This window comes from Oryctolagus cuniculus, chromosome 11 (genome assembly GCF_051225735.1).
Source record: "Oryctolagus cuniculus isolate XC-2025 breed Fujian yellow rabbit chromosome 11, ASM5122573v1, whole genome shotgun sequence".
Classification (NCBI taxonomy): Eukaryota; Metazoa; Chordata; class Mammalia; order Lagomorpha; family Leporidae; genus Oryctolagus; species Oryctolagus cuniculus.
The window spans coordinates 30,464,636-30,485,784 of record NC_142877.1 but is presented as its reverse complement, the minus strand read 5'-3'; the positions used below and the strand labels follow the sequence as shown (position 1 = coordinate 30,485,784).

General features: G+C 40.2%; 1 protein-coding gene across 6 annotated transcripts in view; it reads left to right on the top strand.

Annotated features, from left to right (window-relative positions):
* Nucleotides 1-232: 232 nt before the first annotated feature.
* GPCPD1 (glycerophosphocholine phosphodiesterase 1) overlaps nucleotides 233-21,149 on the top strand; it is a 60,891-nt gene continuing 39,974 nt past the window's right edge. For 3 of the 6 annotated variants that reach the window (XR_016215897.1, XM_002710841.6, XM_008256282.5), the window contains exons 1-6: nucleotides 233-432; nucleotides 5,425-5,501; nucleotides 8,162-8,258; nucleotides 12,090-12,174; nucleotides 18,501-18,576; nucleotides 20,378-20,419. Coding sequence is in view for 3 of the 6 variants with exons in the window: in XM_002710841.6 (XP_002710887.1) it covers nucleotides 5,453-5,501; nucleotides 8,162-8,258; nucleotides 12,090-12,174; nucleotides 18,501-18,576; nucleotides 20,378-20,419 (349 nt within the window). In the remaining 3 variants the exon portion in view is untranslated. The remainder of the gene's footprint in view (nucleotides 433-5,424; nucleotides 5,502-8,161; nucleotides 8,259-12,089; nucleotides 12,175-18,500; nucleotides 18,577-20,377; nucleotides 20,420-21,149) is intronic. The other 3 variants (XR_016215898.1, XM_089307253.1, XM_089307252.1) reach the window with 2 other exon arrangements.

Sequence of the window (21,149 nt, the reverse complement as noted above, 5' to 3'; positions counted from 1 at the left end):
CTCAGGCCACATGGCTTCTGCGTCTCCACCCTGCAGTCGCGCGGGTCGGAGGGCTAGGCTGACGCGGGGGAACCCGGGGATGCCCGGCCACGTCGGCCGCCGTCGCGGGCCCTTTCCAGGAACGGGCGGGCCCGCCTCCAGCGCGCGACCGCCGATTGGCCGAGGCACGGCCGGGCGTGACGTCAGGCCCCGCCCCGCCGGCCTCCGGCCCCGCCCTGCGGGGTGGCCTGGCAGTTTGGTCTGGAGCAGCTGAAACCGGTTTGAGAGGAGGCGCTTTCCACCGCTCGGCGCCGCCGCGGGCCGCCTGGAGGAGCGCTGGCGAGGCGCGGACGGCGGGCGCCCGGCACCTCGGCCCGCAGCCCTCGCTCCCGGGCGAGGAGGCGGCGGCGGCGGCGGCGGCGGGGGGGACCCGCTGAGCCGTGGACCCGGCAGGTGAGGCCGGCGGGCGGGCGCTGGGTGCGGAGCCGCGGCGGCGGCTCACGTGGCAGGATGAGGTGTCAGGGCGGCCCCGGCGGGGACGCTGGGGGCTACGGGGCCGAGGGGGGCGGGCGGGGTCCCCGCAGCCCGGGCAGGGGAAGCGGCGGCCTGGACGTCGGCTGCAGGTCAGACTTGTCGTCCGGCGCGCATTGTTTGTCGCCGCGACTCGGCTGAGCTGCCCGGTGGTTTCCCTTCTCATCCGGAAAATAATCGGGAGCGTTTGGGGTCGTGCAGGGTTTGGGGGGCGCAGAACCACCGCAAATGCAGAGCCGTGAGTGCAGGAACAAAGAGGCGGCCGAGGGCGTCCGGGGGCCCCCGTTGTCCACATCCCGGCCCCGGCTCCCCTCAGCCCTCGGCCCTTCGGTCATTCATAGTGTGGGACAAACTGCCGCTTGGCCGGGATTGCCCCGGGATGATGGCCAGCGGGGAAAACTCTTTGAGCGGCAGACGGAGCGCGTTGTGCTGTGTGGACACAACGTCCAGGGTGGCCGGCGGCGCGCGGTGCTTGCAGGCAGCCGAGGCGCCTTCCTCCGCTGGGAATATTCCTGCTCCAGGAACGGGCATGCGTGCCCTCGGGAGGGGAGGTCTTTAACCCTGCGGCCCCCTCCTCGCCTGAGCTCTGCTTTTTTCCAAGGCTCGGCGGGCCTCCTTGCTGACTCTGGGAGGCAAGAGCCTCCGTCTGTCAGATGCTTCCTTGCACCCCCTCTACCTACCCCCCAACCCCCGCCCGGGCTCCGCCGTCCAGGAATCAAGGAAAGCAGGCGAGCCTCTCCCCTTTGGACAGCTGTTTGAGGCTGATGTAGCCAGCCTGGAGGAACTGATGAAACCGAGCAGGATGTCTGTCTCATTGCCCATTTCTGCCCAGCTGCAACCCACTCCTCTACTTCTCGGGCTGCTGCTTGCTACCCTGCTGAGCTTTTACATAACTAAGGAATGAGTGCGTGCAAGCCTTGGGTCTTTTTCCTCACCCTAATTCTTAGTGCACTGGAGAGCACAAGGCCAGTGGAGCTGAAACTGCCCACCGCCCAGTTCATACCTGATTTAGGGACCAGGGGACAGCAATCTTCTGGAGATTTAAGTCTCCAAAATGAAATAAAGGCCACTCGGAGGCCCAGAAGTAAGAACCACAAAAGGAAAATTTCCGCAGTGGCAGAGGGAGTGAGATTTGCTATGAAGTTTGCAAATCAAGTCTTCCTGTGTGTATAATTTAAATGGAAAAGATACGTGGAATCCCTCTTTGAAGATAGTATCAGGATAAAGTGAAATGGGACACGTTTGGGAAAATGTCAAACGTTGTTTAGAAAGTCGATCAAGGAATTAATTTGGCTTAGTAAAATCAGCTTTACAAATGCCTTCCTAGTAGAACTCGTGATGTCTGCATACGTTTGATTAAAATAAATACTGGCTTAAAGTATACAGGGTCAGAGGCCGGTCATAATGAGCCTCCAAGTGGAGTGGAAGTTAATGCCAGCACTCTTGTGTTCCGTGATCACAGCTAGTTAGCAGTCGCAGAACTGCTGGAACCTAGGAAAGAGCAAGGAGAATTGGAAACAGCTTTTTCCTTGGGGAAGCTGATGTTCTTTTTTTTGGCCAGAAATACACAGTTTGACTAAAAATATCTGACTGAAATTCAGCTCTCAACTAAATGCTTCCTGCACCTTGGTTTCCTTAAATCCTCCTTTTGTTCTTCACACTGCTAAGCCAGTAAGGTCATGCGTCGGTTGGCAAAGTTTGCTTGTCAGAAAGAACAGGGTAAAATTTGTCTTGCAGGTAGTGTGAGCTCTGAAATATGTTTTTGATGCTAATTATGGAGTTGTATTTTGCTAACTGCTTGAGTCTTAAAAGTGTTAAAATAGTGTTAAAAATCATTCAGAATCCCTAAAAATGCAAAATAGAGGTTATATTTAAAAAAAACAAAAACAAAAACCTGTCCCAGAAAGTATAGCATGTACAAGAGGGCAGTAGGTGACTTAGTCCAGCTGCCTGTCTACATATGGTTAGTTCACTGTGTATGACAGCCAGTTTCCTTTTGCTGTATGTGTCTTCTGGAGGACTACTCCCCTCAACGTTGGGTTGATTTTTGCTTGTTGGAAGAGGAAATGTGGGTGGGTGTGTGAATTTTGTGTTCCACAACAGAACAGGTTTTTTACCTTGTCACTGCTGTTGTGGTGGTAGCTGGTGCTTCAGTCCTGCACCGCAGTTCTGGCTGTCCATGATCCCATCCACTGCAATTGCAGCGGCTCCCCAGCCTTTTATTTGGTATAGCATTGCGTTTTGAGGGGTAGAAATTGAATTTGATTTCTTGACTTTTGATGTCTCAAAAGCAATGGTACTTTATTGATTGGCAATTTGTTTGGGGGGGGGGGTCAGTTTGTGCCTGTGTGCACAGCTTTGTATGGTACAGTTACTGCAGCTGTTCATTGCTAAGCTAGGATAGCCACTTTGTAAACAGTGAAAGACTCAATAATTAGTTGATTTCTCATTTATTAAATTCATATAAGTTTCCTGTTTGTCTTAATGCATTAGAAATCTGGAGATAATTTTGTACCAGCTGTTAATTTAAATGTATTAGATCTGATTTCCCTGAAATTGCTTAAAATAGTAATTTAAAATTGGTCAATAAATAGTTGAGTACCAACTGTGTAATCATGCAGATGAGATGATTCTTAGTTTGAGAACTGCAGTAAGCACCACGGGTGAAAGTGTGATTCCGATTAAGATTAAGGCTGGTTTTTCAGCCATTGTGTTGGATGATAAAGTTTTTGCTGTCCCTTAAACCTGATTCAGTAATTTAAAAGCCAAGCTTTATTTGATGTGATAAAGATATGCAGAATTAAATGTAAGGCCATAGCGTTTCAATGAACCATCTTATTTATTAGGAAAGGAAATAGACTCTTAGGGTTTCACTCAGATTCATACCAAATGTCATATTGAGAGAACTGTTAAGATACTTGGTTGACAGTAGGCCTACGAGGGGGTGACAATCTAGAGCTACTTTTACATTTAGAATGTTCTTAGACAATGCTAGAGCTGATGTATGACTTTCAATAGATTGTGTTTATAAGAAGGTAAAATAAGGGATCTTAGAAGTCATTCTGATCAAGGACAGGTTTTCTGCAATGCAGAGTCTTGGGTTTTTCAGCTGAAATTGTGGAGTTGCCAAATAAGGAATTGTTATTCCAAGTATAACATAACACCACACTGACTGGTGCTTTCATTTTATTTATATATTTAACATTATACCTATGTAATATTCAGCACTACATTTTATAAGTGACATGAATGGGATGATATATGGTTTATAGCTAACATTCTTGTACCCTCCTTCCCCAGATACCTTAGTAAATATTTGGAATTAGGTTTTTCAGCCTCAGTCCTGTTGATGTTTGGAGCTGGACAGTTAGTTGAAAGGCTGTTCATGCATTGTACAGTGTCAGCAGCACTCCTGGCCCCACCTTCTAGATGCCAGGAACAACACTCCCCAATTGTGGCAACCAGGAGTGCCTGCTGACATTACCAAATATACCCTGGCGGGCAGAATTGCCGTCAGTGAGAACTGCTGATACACAACTGATGCAGAGAAGTGTGGCTAACTGTTCATTAAATGACCCTTGCAGTTACTGTGGACTCAGGGGGAGGGGAAGGAAGCAAAGGGGAAATTGAAGAGTAAACAGCCATGAAAGGTACTTTAGGGTTGTTTTATGGAGTCATATACAAATGCAAATAACATTTGAGATGGTAAATTGATGGACATATGCAGAATTAAGGCATGATTGGAAGTCTTTTAGGAACATTGGTGAATTTGGCAGCAAAGGCTTTTGAGGGTGTTGGAGAAGTTATGAAGAATGTGATGTGTCCTTGTGAGGTGAATGTGTTCTTTATTTAAATCTCACAGCTTTTTTTTTTTTTTTTAAGAGAAATTATGTGTGTGTATTTTAAAGGTCTATTTCCTGTCTTCCCCCAGGTACTTAAGTTAGGGGATGGTAAAGAGATTTGCTTGGCTGAGGAAGACGGAATAAATGGGAGAAAAATAGAAAGTCTGGATAAGTAATAAAAGTGATTCCAAGTGACAGACATGAGGAAGAAGATTCCAATTGACATAAACTATATTAATGTGAAGAGATTTAGAAGCCAAAATACAAGTATCTGTTAGAGGCTTTAAAAGTTTTGAATGAAGTTGACAACTTTGGAAACAAAGGTATTAGGTGTAAGATCAGTTAGATAAAATGAACAAGACTTGGTAATGGATGCTAGGTTTGAGCCTGTAAAATTTGCATAATGATGGTCCTCATGATTAATAAAGAAAAAAAATCTGAGAAGCGTTGTTTATGGGGGAAGTTTTTTTTTTTAAGTGATTAGTTACACTGTTACCTTACAAGAAATTTCTCAAACTTCTTAGAGAACATAACTAGCTTGTTTCAGTTTTGGTTCTTAAATTCTTTGGTTGTTATTAAAGTAGCAATCCTAAGTTTTTTTCTATCTGTATTTGGTTGGGGTTTGTTGTTTTTCTTTCCACCATAACCTGAGCCTGGTCAGGAAAGATAGGTTGAATTTGGAGCAGCTGCTTATCAGAAGCAAATATGTGGAAAGAGAGTCTTGACTCCTTAAAAATAAAGTTTTGGCATTTATTTGTTTTGTTGTATTTCTGGTCTGTATATCCTAACTAAATAGGTTTGTAACATAAAGCCTTCAAACTTGCTAGATAGTAATTCAGTCAGTTGCTCATAGTTGAAAATAATTTTTCATTATTCTTTGCTTTTTGTTTCTTTTTTCCTTTCACCCTCATCAGTTTTTCTTTTTAAAAACAAGCATAAAAGCTGCAAAGACATTAAATATTTAAAAAATACAAATGTAGATTAGGTCTTGATTTAACATGTTTCATGATGTCACTATCTACAACTAATGTTTTCTTATATTCCAAATGATGACTTTTCTTTTTCTTTCTAGCAAGACATCCTAAAATAAATCCATCAGAATGACACCTTCTCAGGTCACCTTTGAAATAAGAGGAACTCTTTTACCAGGTATTGTAGTTTTACTTAAATACTTTTTAAAATTAAATGGGCATTTTTTTAACTAAATTATCTTAAACATAAGTTCATAGAGTGTGCTTGTTTTTATATGAAAATATCTATAGGTCTTGCCTAATAGAAATACTGAGCATACTAAACCCAAAGTAAAAAAAAACTCAAATAATATCATTCTCATGCTTTCTAAGCAAACTGAATATAATTAATTTTGCATAGAACAAAAATGGTTGGGCTCTGAATTTTTTTTTTTTAAAGATTTATTTCATTTATTTGAAAGGCAGAATGACAAAGAGGGAGAGAGAGACAGAAAGAAAGAGACCTTTTTTTTTTTTTTACAGGCAGAGTGGACAGTGAGAGAGAGACAGAGAGAGAAAGGTTTTCCTTTGCCGTTGGTTCACCCTCCAATGGCCGCCGCTGCAGCCGGCGCACCGCACTGATCCGATGGCAGGAGCCAGGATCCAGGTGCTTTTCCTGGTCTCCCATGGGGTGCAGGGCCCAAGCACCTGGGCCATCCTCCGCTGCACTCCCTGGCCATAGCAGAGAGCTGGCCTGGAAGAGGGGCAACCGGGACAGAATCCGGCGCCCCGACCGGGACTAGAACCCGGTGTGCCGGCGCCGCAAGGTGGAGGATTAGCCTATTGAGCCACGGCACCGGCCCTGAATTTTTTTTTAAGTAACATGAAAATGAAGGAAATTGTGCTAGGTGAGCAGTTGGGTAAAATATTTGGGTAGAATAACTTTGTTTCCTAACTAGAAATCCTTTTTTTAGCCTTTCTGTGTTTTTTAATTAATGTATTAAAGCATTGTGAAATAATTTCAGTGTAAGATAGCATGTCAAAACTGTGTCACACCTGGGCTATGTACCACTCTGTTAGTATCCTCTGGTTGTGTTCACTTTCTCTCAGTTCCTCAAATCTATATTCCTTCCTCCATTCTTCTTTTTTGGTGCCTTCTTAACTTCTGTTTTCTCTGTCTAGATCCGTGCTCCTTGACTTCCCATTCCCTATGTTTTGGCCCCTATGAATTTGCCTCAGTGTTTGGTGTGTTTTTTTTTTTTTTTAAATACTTAAATAAATTTGTTTTTTATTTTATTTTATTTTTATTTATTTATTTATTTTTTTAATTTGAAAGGCAGAGTTACAGAGAAGTAGAGGCAGAGCGAGAGAGCTCACACCACAAATGGCCGGAGCTGGGCTAGTCCATAGCCAGGAACCAAGAGCTTCTTTCAGGTTTCCCACTTGGGTTCAGAGGTCCAAGGCCTGGGCCATCCTCCGCTGCTCTCCCAGGCCGTTAACAGCTGGATCAGAGGTGGAGCAGCCAGGAAACGAACTAGTGCCCATAAGAGATGCTGATGTCACAGGTGGCAGCTTTACCTGCTATGCCACAGGGCCAGCCCCTGTATGTTGGCTTTATTTTTTTTTAAAGATTTATTTGTTTATTTATTTGAGATATAGAGTTACAGACAGAAGGAGAGACAGAAATCTCCCATCAGCTGGTTCACTCCCCAAGTGGCCACAATGGCTGGAACTGTCTTCCCCTGCTTTCTAAGGTGCATTAGCAGATAGCTGGATTGGAAGTAGAGTAGCTATGGTGCCCATATGGGATGCTGTAGTTTTATCTGCTATGCCACAGCTCTGGCCCCTCATAATGTTCTTGATCTTTAGCTTGTTAGTAGCTGCTGTTTGAGTTCCTGGAAAATGGTGGTTAATATTTATGCATTATACTTTTGTACATTTGGTGTTTGCCCCCTTTAAATCAGAAGTGTCGCTCCCCCTCTTTGTGGAGGAACGACACAGGACCCTGCGCTGTTCTTTCGTCTGCTCGGCCCTCCCCGGGTTTGCTGCTGGTTCTTCCCGGGTTTCGGCACCATTATGTCGCTCCCCCTCTTCGTGGAGGAACGACACAGGACCCTGCGCTGTTCTTTCGTCTGCTCGGCCCTCCCCGGGTTTGCTGCTGGTTCTTCCCGGGTTGGCTACTGTCCCTTCCACCTCCGTGGAAGGGCAGTTCCCCCTGGCCACATTCCCCACTTCCGCAGGGGAGCGGCACACCGCCGGCCGGCTTTCTCGGGGCTGCACAGGTGTTCCTTCAGCTAGATGTTCCCCTTAGATGTTCCTGGTGCATGCCGTCTCTCTCCTCCTTTATAGTCCTCCTCCGCCAATCCCAACTCGGCTGCCCACACGCCGAGTACGCTGCTCTCCTCCAATCAGGAGCAAGTCCTACAGTTTATTGGTTGAACTGGAGGCAGCTGTGCGGAAGCTGTTTACTTCTCTCCCAGCGCCATATTGTGGGAGAGCAGGTGCATAGAATAAGTCTTAATTCGAGTAACTTAGTCTAGTCCGGGTTGCTCCCCACAAGAAGGTATTTTATCACTTTATATTTTTGAGTACTTGTTACTGGTTTGCTAAGTAGTTGAACAAATGAAGGGAAGTTCATCCCTGTGCCTCCCCCCTTTCTCTGGTATTTTTGGTTCTGAAAGAGTGAATCAGATAAGGTGCTAGTGTGGTCCCTCAGCCGAGTGCAGGTTCCAGTGAGGCTCTTTTGGCTCTGCTAATGGAGATTCTGCATTCAGTTGAACTAGATAGAGCAACTGCTTTCAAAAATGTGAAACTTTGCTGCTTAAACCTGACATTGTGGTTGATGGTTTTGCTCTTCAGGAGAAGTTTTTGCAATATGTGGGAGCTGTGATGCATTGGGAAACTGGAATCCTCAAAATGCTGTCACTCTTCTTCCAGAGAATGAGACCGATGAAAGGTAAGCACGAAGTGTCAGGTTACAGAGCAGCATGACATTCAGGTTACAGAACTCAGATTCCTGAGAGACTTTTTTTCTTTTGTGTTTTAATTTTGATTAAGGTTATCACATGTGCTTAAACTGGTTCTTTTAGGATTTACTACCATATTTATAAATAACAGGGTTATATTGCCTTATTTAAAACATTTAGTCATTATCTTTTAGATTATCAGTTCATATTCTAGATAAGATCTAATTAATTTTTTTTGTTATCTAATTAATTTTTGAGAAAAAGGTTTATTTATTTGAAAGGCAGAGTTGAGAGAGAGAGAGCTCTCTTCCATTTGCTGCTTCATTCCCCAGATGACTGCAATGGCCAGTGCTGGGCCAGGTTGAAGCCAAGAGCTTTTTCCAGCTCTCACATGGGTGCAGGAGCCCAAAGACTTGGGTCCTCCTCTGCTGCTTTCCCAGATACATTAGCAGGAAGCTGAGCTGGAGGTGAAGCAGCCATGTCTCAACCGGTGCTTGTATGGGATGCTGGCATTGCAGGTGGCAGCTTAATCTGTTACGCCACAATGCCGACCCCTAGATCTAATTAATTATTTTCACCTATGCAGTTATTTAGTTGAGAAGTATATGGTATTGATGTAAAGGAGCACAGAGTGGAGCACACACTTAAGTTTTATCTTAGGTAACGTGAAGAAGCGCATTTGCTAGCAGTATTGAATCCAGCATTAAACTTTACCTTCAGTTCAGTGAGCTGGGGAAAGGGGAGCATGGTGCTGGCTGCCAACATTCAGTCAACTGTGATCTTGGGCAGAACTGTTTCTAGGCCTTGGTGACCTGGTAGAGTTTAGGTTAGTTCTGTGAGGTAAGAGATACAAAATTTGAAAGCAGACATTTATATATGTTTTTAGCAATTTGATACCTATAGGACATCCATATGTGTCATCATGGACTGACTTCATTGAACTGGGGTCATGGACCACAGAGGTATTAGTCTCCAGACAGATTGGGAAAAGAAACAAGCAAACAAAAACTGATTCTTCACAGCAGATAATTTGAAGAGCACTAATGGCAAAACAGAGGGGTAACAAAAGGAAAGGAAAGTAGCTCCATAATGTGAGTTTTGTAAGGGAAAACAAAAATGCACTAGAACACCTTTCTTCTTGCTTGTGGAATGACACATTTTCTCACCTGTTTTTATGGGTAGAATTCTGCTGAAAAATGATATTAGTATAGCATTTTTCCCAGTCTTTTACAGAGTGACGAGTTGTTTATTCCCCTCAAATGGCTGCTTTTCCTTGATTTTTCTGATCAGCCACTCCTGTCTTAAGTGAAATCTCATGCCTTTTTGAACTTCTCAATAAAACATACTCTGTCTGTCTTGAGTCGATTTTACCCAACCTGGTCAAAGTAGTGTGAATAGAATGAGACAGCACCTGACTACTTCCCTTTTTGTTTGCTTTATTTATTTGAGAAGTAGAGTTACAGAGAGAGAGAGACAGAAAGGTCTTCCATCCACTGGTTCACTCTCCAAATGGCTGCAATGGCTGGAGCTGAGCTGGGCTGGTCTGAAGCCAAGAGTCAGTAGCTTCTTCCAGGTTTCCCACGAGAGTGCAAGGGCCCAAGCACTTGAGCCATCTTCCACTGCTTTCCTAGGCCATTAAACAGAGAGCTACATTGGAAGAGGAGCAGCTGGGACTCGAACCAGCGCCCAAATGAGATGCTGGCACTGTAGGCGGAGGCTTAGCCTACTATGCCACGGTGCTGGCCCCTTTGATTACTTCACTTTAAGGGGCCAGCCATTTATTCACTGATGTACACTGAAGTAAAATTGATTCATATCTAGCAGATAAACAGTGCTTCACAGGGAGAACAGAAATAGATGACACAGGGAAATCTTTTGCGTTTAGACAGGATTCTTGTTTTTCTTTGGGATTTCAGCATGTAAGTCCTCTGTGCCTGTGATTTTCAATCTGCCTCCCACCCTCCACCCCCAACTTACACTCTGAAAGTTTATTTGAAAGGCAGAGCTGGGTCATTCCTCAAAGGCTCTGAACAGCTGGAAATGGAGCAGACAGGACTCAAAACTGGCACCCATGTGATGCCAGCATCACAGGCAGTAGCTTTACCCACTTTGTCGCAGTGCTGGCCCCATGGCTTATTCTTTTTTTTTTTTTTTATTAAGATTTATTTATTTATTTGAAGGGCAGAGGCAAAGAGAGAGAACAAAAAAGAGAAAGAAGTCTTTCATCTGCTGGTTCATTCCCCAAATAGCCGCAATGCCCAGAGGTGGATTAATCTGAAGTCAGGAGCCTCCTCTGGGTTTCTCATGTGGGTACAGGTGCCCAAGCTTGCACTTGGGCCATCTTCCACTGATTTCCCAGGCCACAACAGACAGCTGGATCGGAAGTGGAACAGCCGGGACTCTAACTGTGCCCATATGGGATGCTAGCACTGCAGGCAGTGGCTTTACCCACTAAGCCACACCAGCTCCCCCATGGTTTATTCTTAACTTTGGTATGTTTCCTTAGAGAAGTGGTGAAAAAACGCATTGCTTTGCCTTGCCATCTCTTCATTTTGTGGTTCTTAAACAGGGGTACACATTAGAATCATTTGGAAGGGCTTTTAAAACATATACACACCTATGTCCCCTGTTCCTAGAGCTTTAGAAATAGTGGATGAGACAGGAATCCCAGCACATTTCCCAAAGCTTAACCATAAATCCTGTGCACATCATGGCTAGTTTCATATTCTTTGGCTGACTGTGGATCAGTAGTACTGGAATTTTTGCCATTTTCTCATAGGAGCGATGGCAGATTTCATCTCTGAGTTGGTAGTCTGTCTGGTACCCTGTGTTGAAAAAGATTCTGAGAGTTAACAGGGAAAAGTAGGGGCACATGTGCCACACATTTGCTGTACTCATTTTATAGCAGTGACTTCCACAAACCACCTACATCCAAGTGCCCGTGAAGTTTGTGATCAAACTCTAAATGGCCAGGCCTATAAAATCAGAACCTCTCAGGGTAGAATCAGAGATTGTTGAAACTAGGGACATGGGTAACATCTGGTTGTGGGTATTTTGTTAAGAGCCAGGATTGAGCCTCAGAGAGGATAATGCCTTAGTGGAGCCAGTCTGGGAGCAGAGGTGGCATCCGGTCTCATAGAAGAGCATTTGGAGCTGCCCTGTGTTCCCTGAGCTACTCTTGGGCTGAATTCTTGTTTGGGTGGTGGTCTCTGACAGTGGCTCTCAATCTTGGCTTGTAAAGTACAGATTGCTGGACTCAGCCCAAGGCTTCAATAGATCTGCATGCAGCCTGAGAGTTTGCATTTCTAATAAGTTCCCAGATGATATTAAGGATCCTGGGACCAGATTTCGGATACCATTGTTCTGTGATTTGAAGCTCAAAATCAGTTACAATCATGAAGGGTAGTGAATTTGTTCACTTTGTGGCAGAATGTTGAGTCAGAGCTTCAGTTGCTGTTAAGATTAGCGTAATTCCAAGCCAGAACATTGAATTGAAACAAGATACACTGTTTTCATGGTTAGGAGAATAGCCAGAGCCTGGACCAGGACCCTTAGACCCAGGGACAGTTGCGTCATGCGTGTTAACTTGCTGGATGGTCACCCTGCACTTGGGATGCAAAGGCCTGAGTCCCAAAGCCGCTTCGTAGCGATATTTATGTGTTTTTTGCCTGCTGCACAAAAGGGCTGAAGTAAAATCCTGTGTAGGCGTAAAAGAGTGGTATTGGCCTCATATCTTGTTCTAGAGGCTCCATAAATTATGAAGTCTTTAGGCATTTTAGTTTGATACTGATGCTGTTGCTTTGATTGTTCTGTCCTCACAGCATGTTATGGAAAGCAACCATTGCCCTCAGTAGAGGAGTATCAATTCAGTATCGCTACTTCAAAGGGTGCTTTTTAGAACCAAAGGTATGTTTTCTTTATCTGTTTTCCAATGTCTTTAACACTTCTTTCAAAAGCAACTCACATTTGAAAACATTAAAAGCAAAATGAGTCTGGGTCAAATAAGGAACAGAATTCTTGGTTAGTAACAAATTTGGTATTAAAAATGCAAGAAAGTAACCACTTCAGAGGCAGACATTTTCTGCTGTGGAATTTTTAAAAGCCTAATAATAGTAAGTATATTCTGCAATATTCTTATCATGAAAGTGGTTTTAATGATAAATGTTCTCTATAGGTATGCATTTTCTGTAACTTTTGTAAACTAGTTAGTAACCAATTGCAAAGATTTTCCTTTTTGTTTTGTTTTGAATCCTTTTGTGGCGTAAATATATTTAGAGGAGTGCATAGCCAGCTTTAATTGTTTTGTAAAATTATTTCACTGTAGCCATTTCTTAATGGCTGTATTGTTTTAACTTCTATGAAAATTGACGTGATTCCTCTTAGACTTTTTTCAAAGGTGATATTGCTAGGCCAGGATCTTTTCTGAAGGCCTTTGAAATATCTATTCTCAACCTGCCTATTCACAACAATTTATTATTTGGGGATTGTTTTCATATTTAGTAAAGAAAAACACTTGGTTCTTTTCCTTTTAGTCTACAGATAGTTATTTGCTGAAAGGATTTTTTTTCCTTCAGAGTTTTACTTTGGGGCACAGTTGGGCTGCATGTGAAAAAGGTTTAGGCAGGGGGTTAGGAAATGACACTTGAATTAGAACTTTCTTAAAAATGGGTTTCATTTGGGGGCTGTTGAACACTAGTTACATGCGAAAAAGTGCAAGCAGCCACTGTTACTTTGTTCTCTTAGCCACCATTATAAAAAAAGAATGAAAACTGACAAACCCACGTCAGCTGTCTTTTGCACCTATTACGTTCTCATTCTAAGAATATTTTATTATATAAGTATTCAGTAACTGAACTTAAATTACATTTTGGTCGATCATTGGCTTACCTTGACAGTTGTCTTACTTTAACAACTTAAGAAAAGGGCATCTATCATTTGTATGGGTGTTATGCAGCATGGCAAAGTTCTTCAGTATAAATTGAACAATTATGTATAGAAATGTAGGTTATAGCGCTCAAGACATTGAAAGTTTATTGAGCATGTTTTGTTAGCCTTACAGCATATGAAATCAAATTTTACTTAGAAAGGAGAATTTAGGTGAGAAGACCCATGATTTCTAAAGTAAGACTTTTGTCAACATATGTTAAATCAAGCCAACCTGTATATTCCTTTTCATTGAAAATGTAACCAAAAAGAGCAAAATCACTCAAATGCCCTTTGGAAAAATTGGCAAGAACTCTGCTTAACAGTAAAAAACAAGTTTTCCCCTTGTAATACTTGCAAAAGTTTACAGTATGTGTTGGTGAGTGTGTTTCTTTAAGTAGGTGCTCTGTATCGTGTACACATGTACCGTGTGATGCAGGGGCTGCCATGGTAAGTATGTTTTTCATGGAATAGAGTAAATAGCTACATAAAATTCCATGCATATGGATAGAGTTTTTTTTCCCCATATGCTAGCTTAAAGTGACAATTTTCTTTTAAAAGTTGGTGGCACTTTTTAAATAAAACATTTTTATTAGAATTATGAAACTTTGTCTCAGTTGTATGTTATCAAATGATGGAAGTAATGTGCAAGGAATCTTAAATCTTGAAATGATGTAAACTAAAGGGAAACATTTTATGAGCATAAAGAATGATAGGGAAGCAGAGTAATGATGAGGACATTAAAAAGTTAAAATGGGAGATAAGGTTAATTTTACTGGGTCAAAAGTTTAAGTAAAAGCTTATGGTTTTGGACAAACCACTCATCCTTTAGGCTTAAGCTTCTTCATCTATAAAATGAAATGTTTGAATTGTAGATTTCTTAGGTCCCTTTCATTACTAAAATTTTATTGTGAAAAAATAAAATTTTATCATTCATGTTTTCTCTTCCATACTTTGCTTTTTCTGGCATATTACTTTTAGTTTAAAAGTTAAAAGTTTCAAAATATTTTTTCCTCAGTTTTTCATAGCTACATTTTCTCTTACACTTTATGCAATTAGAATAAAATATTCATGTTTAAATTTTTAAATAATTCTCTAGGTGTTATGGTAAACTAATTTAAATGTAACAGTAGTATTTTTGGAGTGAAAACATTGGATGAGCCTACAGATAGGTAGTACATTAATTTTTCATCTTCTCCACATACTCGTTTTGAATTAACATGTAATTTAAGCATTTTTAAAATCAATATCTACTATCTTTTGCAGATGGTTGGAATTATGAGTGTTTTATAATGAAGTGTTAGCCAGTTTTTAATTCTACCTTTGTTGTTTTTCCTTATTTTTTAATCAAAATACATCTTTGCTTTTTGGTAACATAGCTATGTTTCTGACTTTAATAGATGTTAACATTCAGTCATGATTAGATTCATTATCTTATTTGGTCTTAATCTCCCTTGATTTTTGTTTAAATTTTTTAATAAAATAGTCAGTGTTAGGCAGATAATTGCTCATTTTCAGGATAGCCTAGATAATGTCATTTTGTGTAGTGGTTTCTTAATGTAGTAAAATTCTTCTGGATGCTTGAGATTTGAGTCTTCTCAGATATACCTCTCCACTTAGCTTACTTTGCTTTACTCATGCCTAGGTAACCATTTTCCTTACTTGTCTTACTAAACAGAGATTTTTAAATGACAGTGGGTTTGATCTCTGTATGATATCATAGGTAAAATTTTCTCAATTCCCCTTTTACATATAGATATTTGGAAAATTGTGTAGAGAAAACAATCAGTAACAGTTTTAAAATTTCATATCTACCAGTGGTGATACTGCATGACTAGTGATAATTTTTGGTGATTTATTAAATAACAAAAACAAAACTCCAGTCTCCATGTTAGATGATCTTGTTTTTCTCAGTGCTGCATAGAGCTGAGTGAAGTCAGCAATTATTCAAGAAAGCAATCAGTAAGGCTTTTGTTCTTCCCCTTAAAACAAATTTTTTTTATTGTTTTTGTTAATATATATGTTTGGAAACATTTCTGTAGCCATCTGATTTTTGTATCTGCAAAATTGAAATAGTTCTACAAGTACAGTTAATGGAGTATTATCTTAGATTGTTACTGTTACTTTTCCCCCCCAAAGATCCACCTTCTACTTTACTCAAAAACCTTACAATTGTTGATGCCTTCTGCAGATTGGAACTGTTAATTTTTTAAAATCTTGATGAACGAGTTAGTACATTTAGTTTATTAGAAAGGATTGCATGCTTTAGTGTCATCACTGAAATTTTAAATTTTCTAATGTTTAAGACATTTCTTAAATATTTGTAAAAGGATGTCAAATGTAGTTGTAACCATTTTGGATTTTCAGTGTATTTTAAAACAAGTTTTTGTTACCCAATATTATGGCAGTTCATGTACCAAGTAACATGGACTTGTAGTCTGAATGCAGGTAGACCTGTAAGTCATCTGCAGAACTGGCCCTCAGACTGCCCCTCAGGTCTCTGCAGTTAGTTCAAGTCTGGATTGTTTTATGCTATGTCATAGCTTTGTTACTGAAAAGAGAGTGGAGATATTAAAATTGCTATGAAAATAGATTCCCTATCAAGTATTTAATCCACAGGACAATTCTTACGTAATTATAGATAAAACACTCAAAACTTTGTAATGTTCCCCTGTATTAAATTTAACAAAGCAAATTACACCCTCTCGTTTTTTCCACCCACTTTTCAATCGCTGTCAACATATAATAAGTTGATGGCACCCTTTTCAACTCATCTTTGATTGTTAATTTTTATATGAATTTAAGTCTGCCCCATCTTTAGAGACGGGAGTTTTAGGGAAAGGACATGCAGGAGGATGGGAGAGGTAGAGGAAAGGCATAATGCTAAGAAACACTGTTCCTATTTTTAATGTGCACTTTGCATCTTTTGACAGCTAGAAAGTTTAGTTTTTTTTTTTTTTTAATAGCCAGGAAGAAAGTTGTAGTAAAAAACATCTAGCAGATGTAGGATTAAATATATTACTGTTCCTATTTTTAATGTGCACTTTGCATCTTTTGACAGCTAGAAAGTTTAGTTTTTTTTTTGTTTTTTTTTTTTTTTAAATAGCCAGGAAGAAAGTTGTAGTAAAAAACATCTAGCAGATGTAGGATTAAATATATTTCCTTTTTAAAAAGTGTAATGGAAATTAAATGTATCACATTTTAGGATAAGAGAATACATTCCTTTGATAATCCACCGTAAGTGAACTTCTCTAGCAAGGAGGTATGCAGCTAAAGAAAAAGAGCATTTCATTTAGTATCTCAAGATTAATGATTTGAGTGAATAGCTAATGCTTTTTAGCCTTTAAGCTTCACAAGTTTATATATACCAAAAAATTTAGCCTGGTTATTTTAAGTGACATATAGGTAAGGCCACCACCTGCAGTGCTGGCATCCCATATGGATGCCAGTTTGAATCCTGGCTGCTCCACTTCCGATCCAGTTCTCTGCTATGGCCTGGGAAATCAGTAGAAGGTGGCCAAATCGTTGGGCCCCCTGCATCCATGTGGGAGACCTGGAAGAAGCTTCTGGCTCCTGGCTTCAGATTGGCCCAGCTCTGGTGGTTGTGGCCATTTGGGGAGTGAACCATAGGATGGAAGACTCTCTCTCTTTCTGCCTCTCTGCCTCTCTGCCTCTCTAACTTTGCCTTTCAAAGAAATAAATAAATCTTTAAATAAAAAAAGTGCCAAATTTATTAGATATTTGCTATCATTTGGCATGCTTATTATCAAATACAATTAACATTGAAATTCTGTAAGATATACAAGAGTATTTAATGGTATCTAAAGAATGTATATAAAGAGAAGCTTGTGTGTCTTGGGCTTTTTTATATATAACATGTGCTCACTTCAGTAGCACATATAGTAATGTATAATCTGCCTAGAAAAAGGGTCAAAGAACATGTAAAGAAGAAAAAAAATCAAAGTATTGTATAAGGTTATTTGAAAATTTGCTTTCAAAATGTGTATTTTAGTGTTTTCCTTTGTCACATAGTTTTAATTAGCTAATTTTTTTTAAGAATTAAAGGAAAATTAGAACACTTAAACTTTGGTCTTTTAGGTACATTCAGAATCTTTTGTGGCTCATTGTTGGTCTAAAATTGCTCTATGTGTTATCCATAACATTTATGTTTTAACATAACATAACATAAAACATAACAACATTTATGTTTTAGTAAGGGAATTGATAGCAGAAGACAGTATTATGAATTATTACAGTATGAATATAAATTCTAAGGGATGAGACTGTTAGTTCCCCTATTATCATATTTGCCCTTCAAATTCACCTGTGCATGTGTCCTTTCTTTAGGGTTTCTTGTGTTCTTTAGAAGTGCTGTGATGTTGGCCGGCGCTGCGGCTCACTAGGCTAATCCTCCGCCTTGCGGCGCCGGCACACTGGGTTCTAGTCCCGGTCAGGGCGCCGGATTCTGTCCCGGTTGCCCCTCTTCCAGGCCAGCCCTCTGCTGTGGCCAGGGAGTGCAGTGGAGGATGGCCCAGGTGCTTGGGCCCTGCACCCCATGGGAGACCAGGAAAAGCACCTGGCTCCTGGCTCCTGCCATCGGATCAGCGCGGTGCGCCGGCTGCAGCGCGCCGGCCGCGGCGGCCATTGGAGGGTGAACCAACGGCAAAAGGAAGACCTTTCTCTCTGTCTCTCTCTCTCACTGTCCACTCTGCCTGTCAAAAAAAAAAAAAAAAAAAAAAAGAAGTGCTGTGATGTTAAGAACTTTGATATTCTTATTTTCTGCTTATATTCTTAAATAAAGAACTTTACTTCTTTGTAATTTGTGATAATTGAACCTGATATACTTGTTTCTACTATTCATATTGTAGACTGGTTAGGCTTTTTTTAAACACTTGGAGAGTTACTTAAAATAGAGAATACTTTAGTAAGACTTCATTGATTGCTGACATACTAAACAAAATTTATTTAGTGTTGGCTTTAATGACACAATAGAAGTTAAAAATTAAAATTTCTTTGCAGAAAAATTAAGTATTGGAGGTAGATACAAGAATGGGTTTAAGACAGTCTTGTATGCCAGTTCATCTCATTTTTCTTTGCTTACTGCCTCACTCTCCTTTTCTTCCAGCATTTTCATCATGTTTTGTGACCTGGTACATTCCTGATTTTTGGCATATAATATTGATAACTAACAAGATGAATCTCTTGGTCTCATATTTAGTATAAGACTTAGGCCACAAACATCTAATGGAGTCATGGGTAGAAAATAAGGTATAAGAAATTATTGCAGACGTTTAACTTTTAAATTGCAGACTATCGGTGGTCCATGTCAAGTCATAGTTCACAAGTGGGAGACTCATCTACAACCACGATCAATAACCCCTTTAGGTATGGGCATTAACTGCATCTGTTTGAGGCATATGCATAAAGTTACTAATATGCTGGACAATGGCTTAGTGGGATTTCATAAGGTTGTATTCTAAAGTTTAAAGTCAATGAATTGTCAGTACTACAAAGTTCACTTAGCATTTCGTGGATTTTACTTTCAAAACTAAATAGTTCCTAATTGCCTTTCTTTATAAAATTTATTAGACATGCTTGCCTAGTTTTTATTTCATTTTGTTTGGTTAATTTATTTTTAATCATTTTTATTTGGAGTAGTTAGAGGCTTGAAAAATAACATTCATCTTGACTGAGCATCATGGCTTTATTTGATTACATGCTCAGGCGTAAAGGACATTTGAGGAAAGAATTAATCCAGAGCAATGACTCTTAATTTTTTACCTTCGTATAGTGAGAGTAATGGAATAAATTATTCCATTTCTTTTTTTTTTTTTTAAAGCTAGTATGTACTTGAATAAACTTGCATGAATCCAGATTTCTTTGTTATAGTAGACATGTTACTCCTAATTGATTTAAATTCCCTGCTGGCTGTGTTAGAATTAAAATCCAGAGAGTTTTTTGTTTTGTAAAACACTGTTCAGTTTTCTTATGCCTATAAAATGGCATTTCTCTTCATACAATATTTTCGAATTTCCTTTTCCATATTGAAAATAGAATTTGAAATTCATTTCACATGCATTAAATTACCTGCTTGTACTCATCTGTAAATTGATTCATTGCTGAGGACCGTATCTTCTAGTGTCTAGAGGTAAATGGAAAGGTAGCTGGCTGGTAAAGCAGTGGGAGGTTCCACTTACACTGTAGTGAGGACACATCTTTAAACAAACATCTCATTCTGTCCTCTCTGGAATTTTTTTGGTATGTTTTAGTACATTTTTGATAGTATATTTAACAATTTTATGATAGAATATTTTGAATTGTACATTAGTCCCATACTGAGGTTGGAACTTACTAGAGATTCAGCATTTAAAAAATTTTGCATTTTGAGGTATCTTGCAATTAAATATATTATTGTGAAATGTAGAATGATTTTGTTCTTACAGAAAAATTTATTTTTACGCTTGGGAAATATAGCTGTTAAAGTTAAAAAAGTGTTCTGTGTGAGAGTCTTTATTAGGAACCATCATTTATTTTAACATTTCAGACTTACATTTAAAGTAAACTGGGAAGGGATGTAAGCAAGGAAGATAATTAGTATATCCTCAGAGGGTGGGGCTTTACAGCTGTGGTTTAGTTGCAATCTTGTTAGAAAGAAGCCTACTAGTGCTTATTTTTTTGGTAGTTCCTCACAGCTTTGTACTTACAGGTAAGTTTGCTATTTGAGAAGCTTTTAGCTGGCTATAGCGAATAGTTGGAATTTGAGAACTATATTTTAGATGAGTTCAGAATATGCACTACATAAGAATAAGCATTTTAATTGTGCCAAGATGTTGGGTTTGAAACATCAAAAAGGAGTTATCATTGTCCAGCAACTTAAGGCTCCTGCGTGGGTGGGTGTGGGAGTCTGTCCCAGTGCCTCTAGAGCACCTTGCTGAGGAATTTCCTTTCTCGTCCTTTTAATTTCGTGAACAATCAACAAAGTCTGTAAGAACAATCTTGTTGGCAAAGCCTCCTTAAAAGGGCATTCTTTATTGAGGGCTACAATAAATATGCTTATTCACTTTAGGATGCTTGTTAAGTTGTAGATAAAATATTTTAAACAGTCCTAAGGTGGGCAGTTTCTGAATTGTTCATTTTATGTACCTCATGAATTTTAACTAGGTTTTCTATTTTCCTTGAATTCTAGAAAATGAAATTACTATTGATGACGGACAGTTTGGAATCCACAGTAAGTGAGACTGAGTTGTGAAAATGTTTACTGATATGATTAAGATGCTACTTCACATTTCATTGGAAATAAATAGCACAGAGAAATAGGGCATAGAATGATCTTGAAAGTAGAGACTAGATTCCAGAAACATAATTGCTATGTTTTAAAATTTTACCTTTTTGATTTTTAACTAATGACTTCAGGTATGAGTTCATACAGTTAACTTAAAAGTAGTATACTTAGGCCGGCACCGTGGCTCACTTGGCTAATCCTCCGCCTGCGACACTGGCACCCTGGGTTCTAGTCCCAGTTGGGGCGCCGGATTCTGTCCTGTCTCTTCAGTCCAGCTCTCTGCTGTGGCCTGGGAAGGCAGTGGAGGATGGCCCAATTGGGCCTTGCACCCGCATGGGAGACCAGGCTCCTGGCTTGATCGGCGCAGTGCGCCAGCCGTGGCGGCCATTTGGGGGGGTGAAGCAACGGAAAAAAGGAAGACTTTTCTCTCTGTCTCTCTCTCTCACTGTCTAACTCTGCCTGTCCAAAAAAAAAAAAAAAAGTGGTATTCTTAACTTTTAATATACTTTAACACTATTATGTTTGAAAATGATAAGTAGTTCTAAAGGTATAAAGTATGAATTGTAACTCTTTGGCTAAGTAAGTACATTATGTGATTGTGTATGCATTTTTTTAAAGATTATTTTCAAAGAGAGAGAGAGAGAGAGAGCTCCCATTCACTGGTTTACTCCCCAAA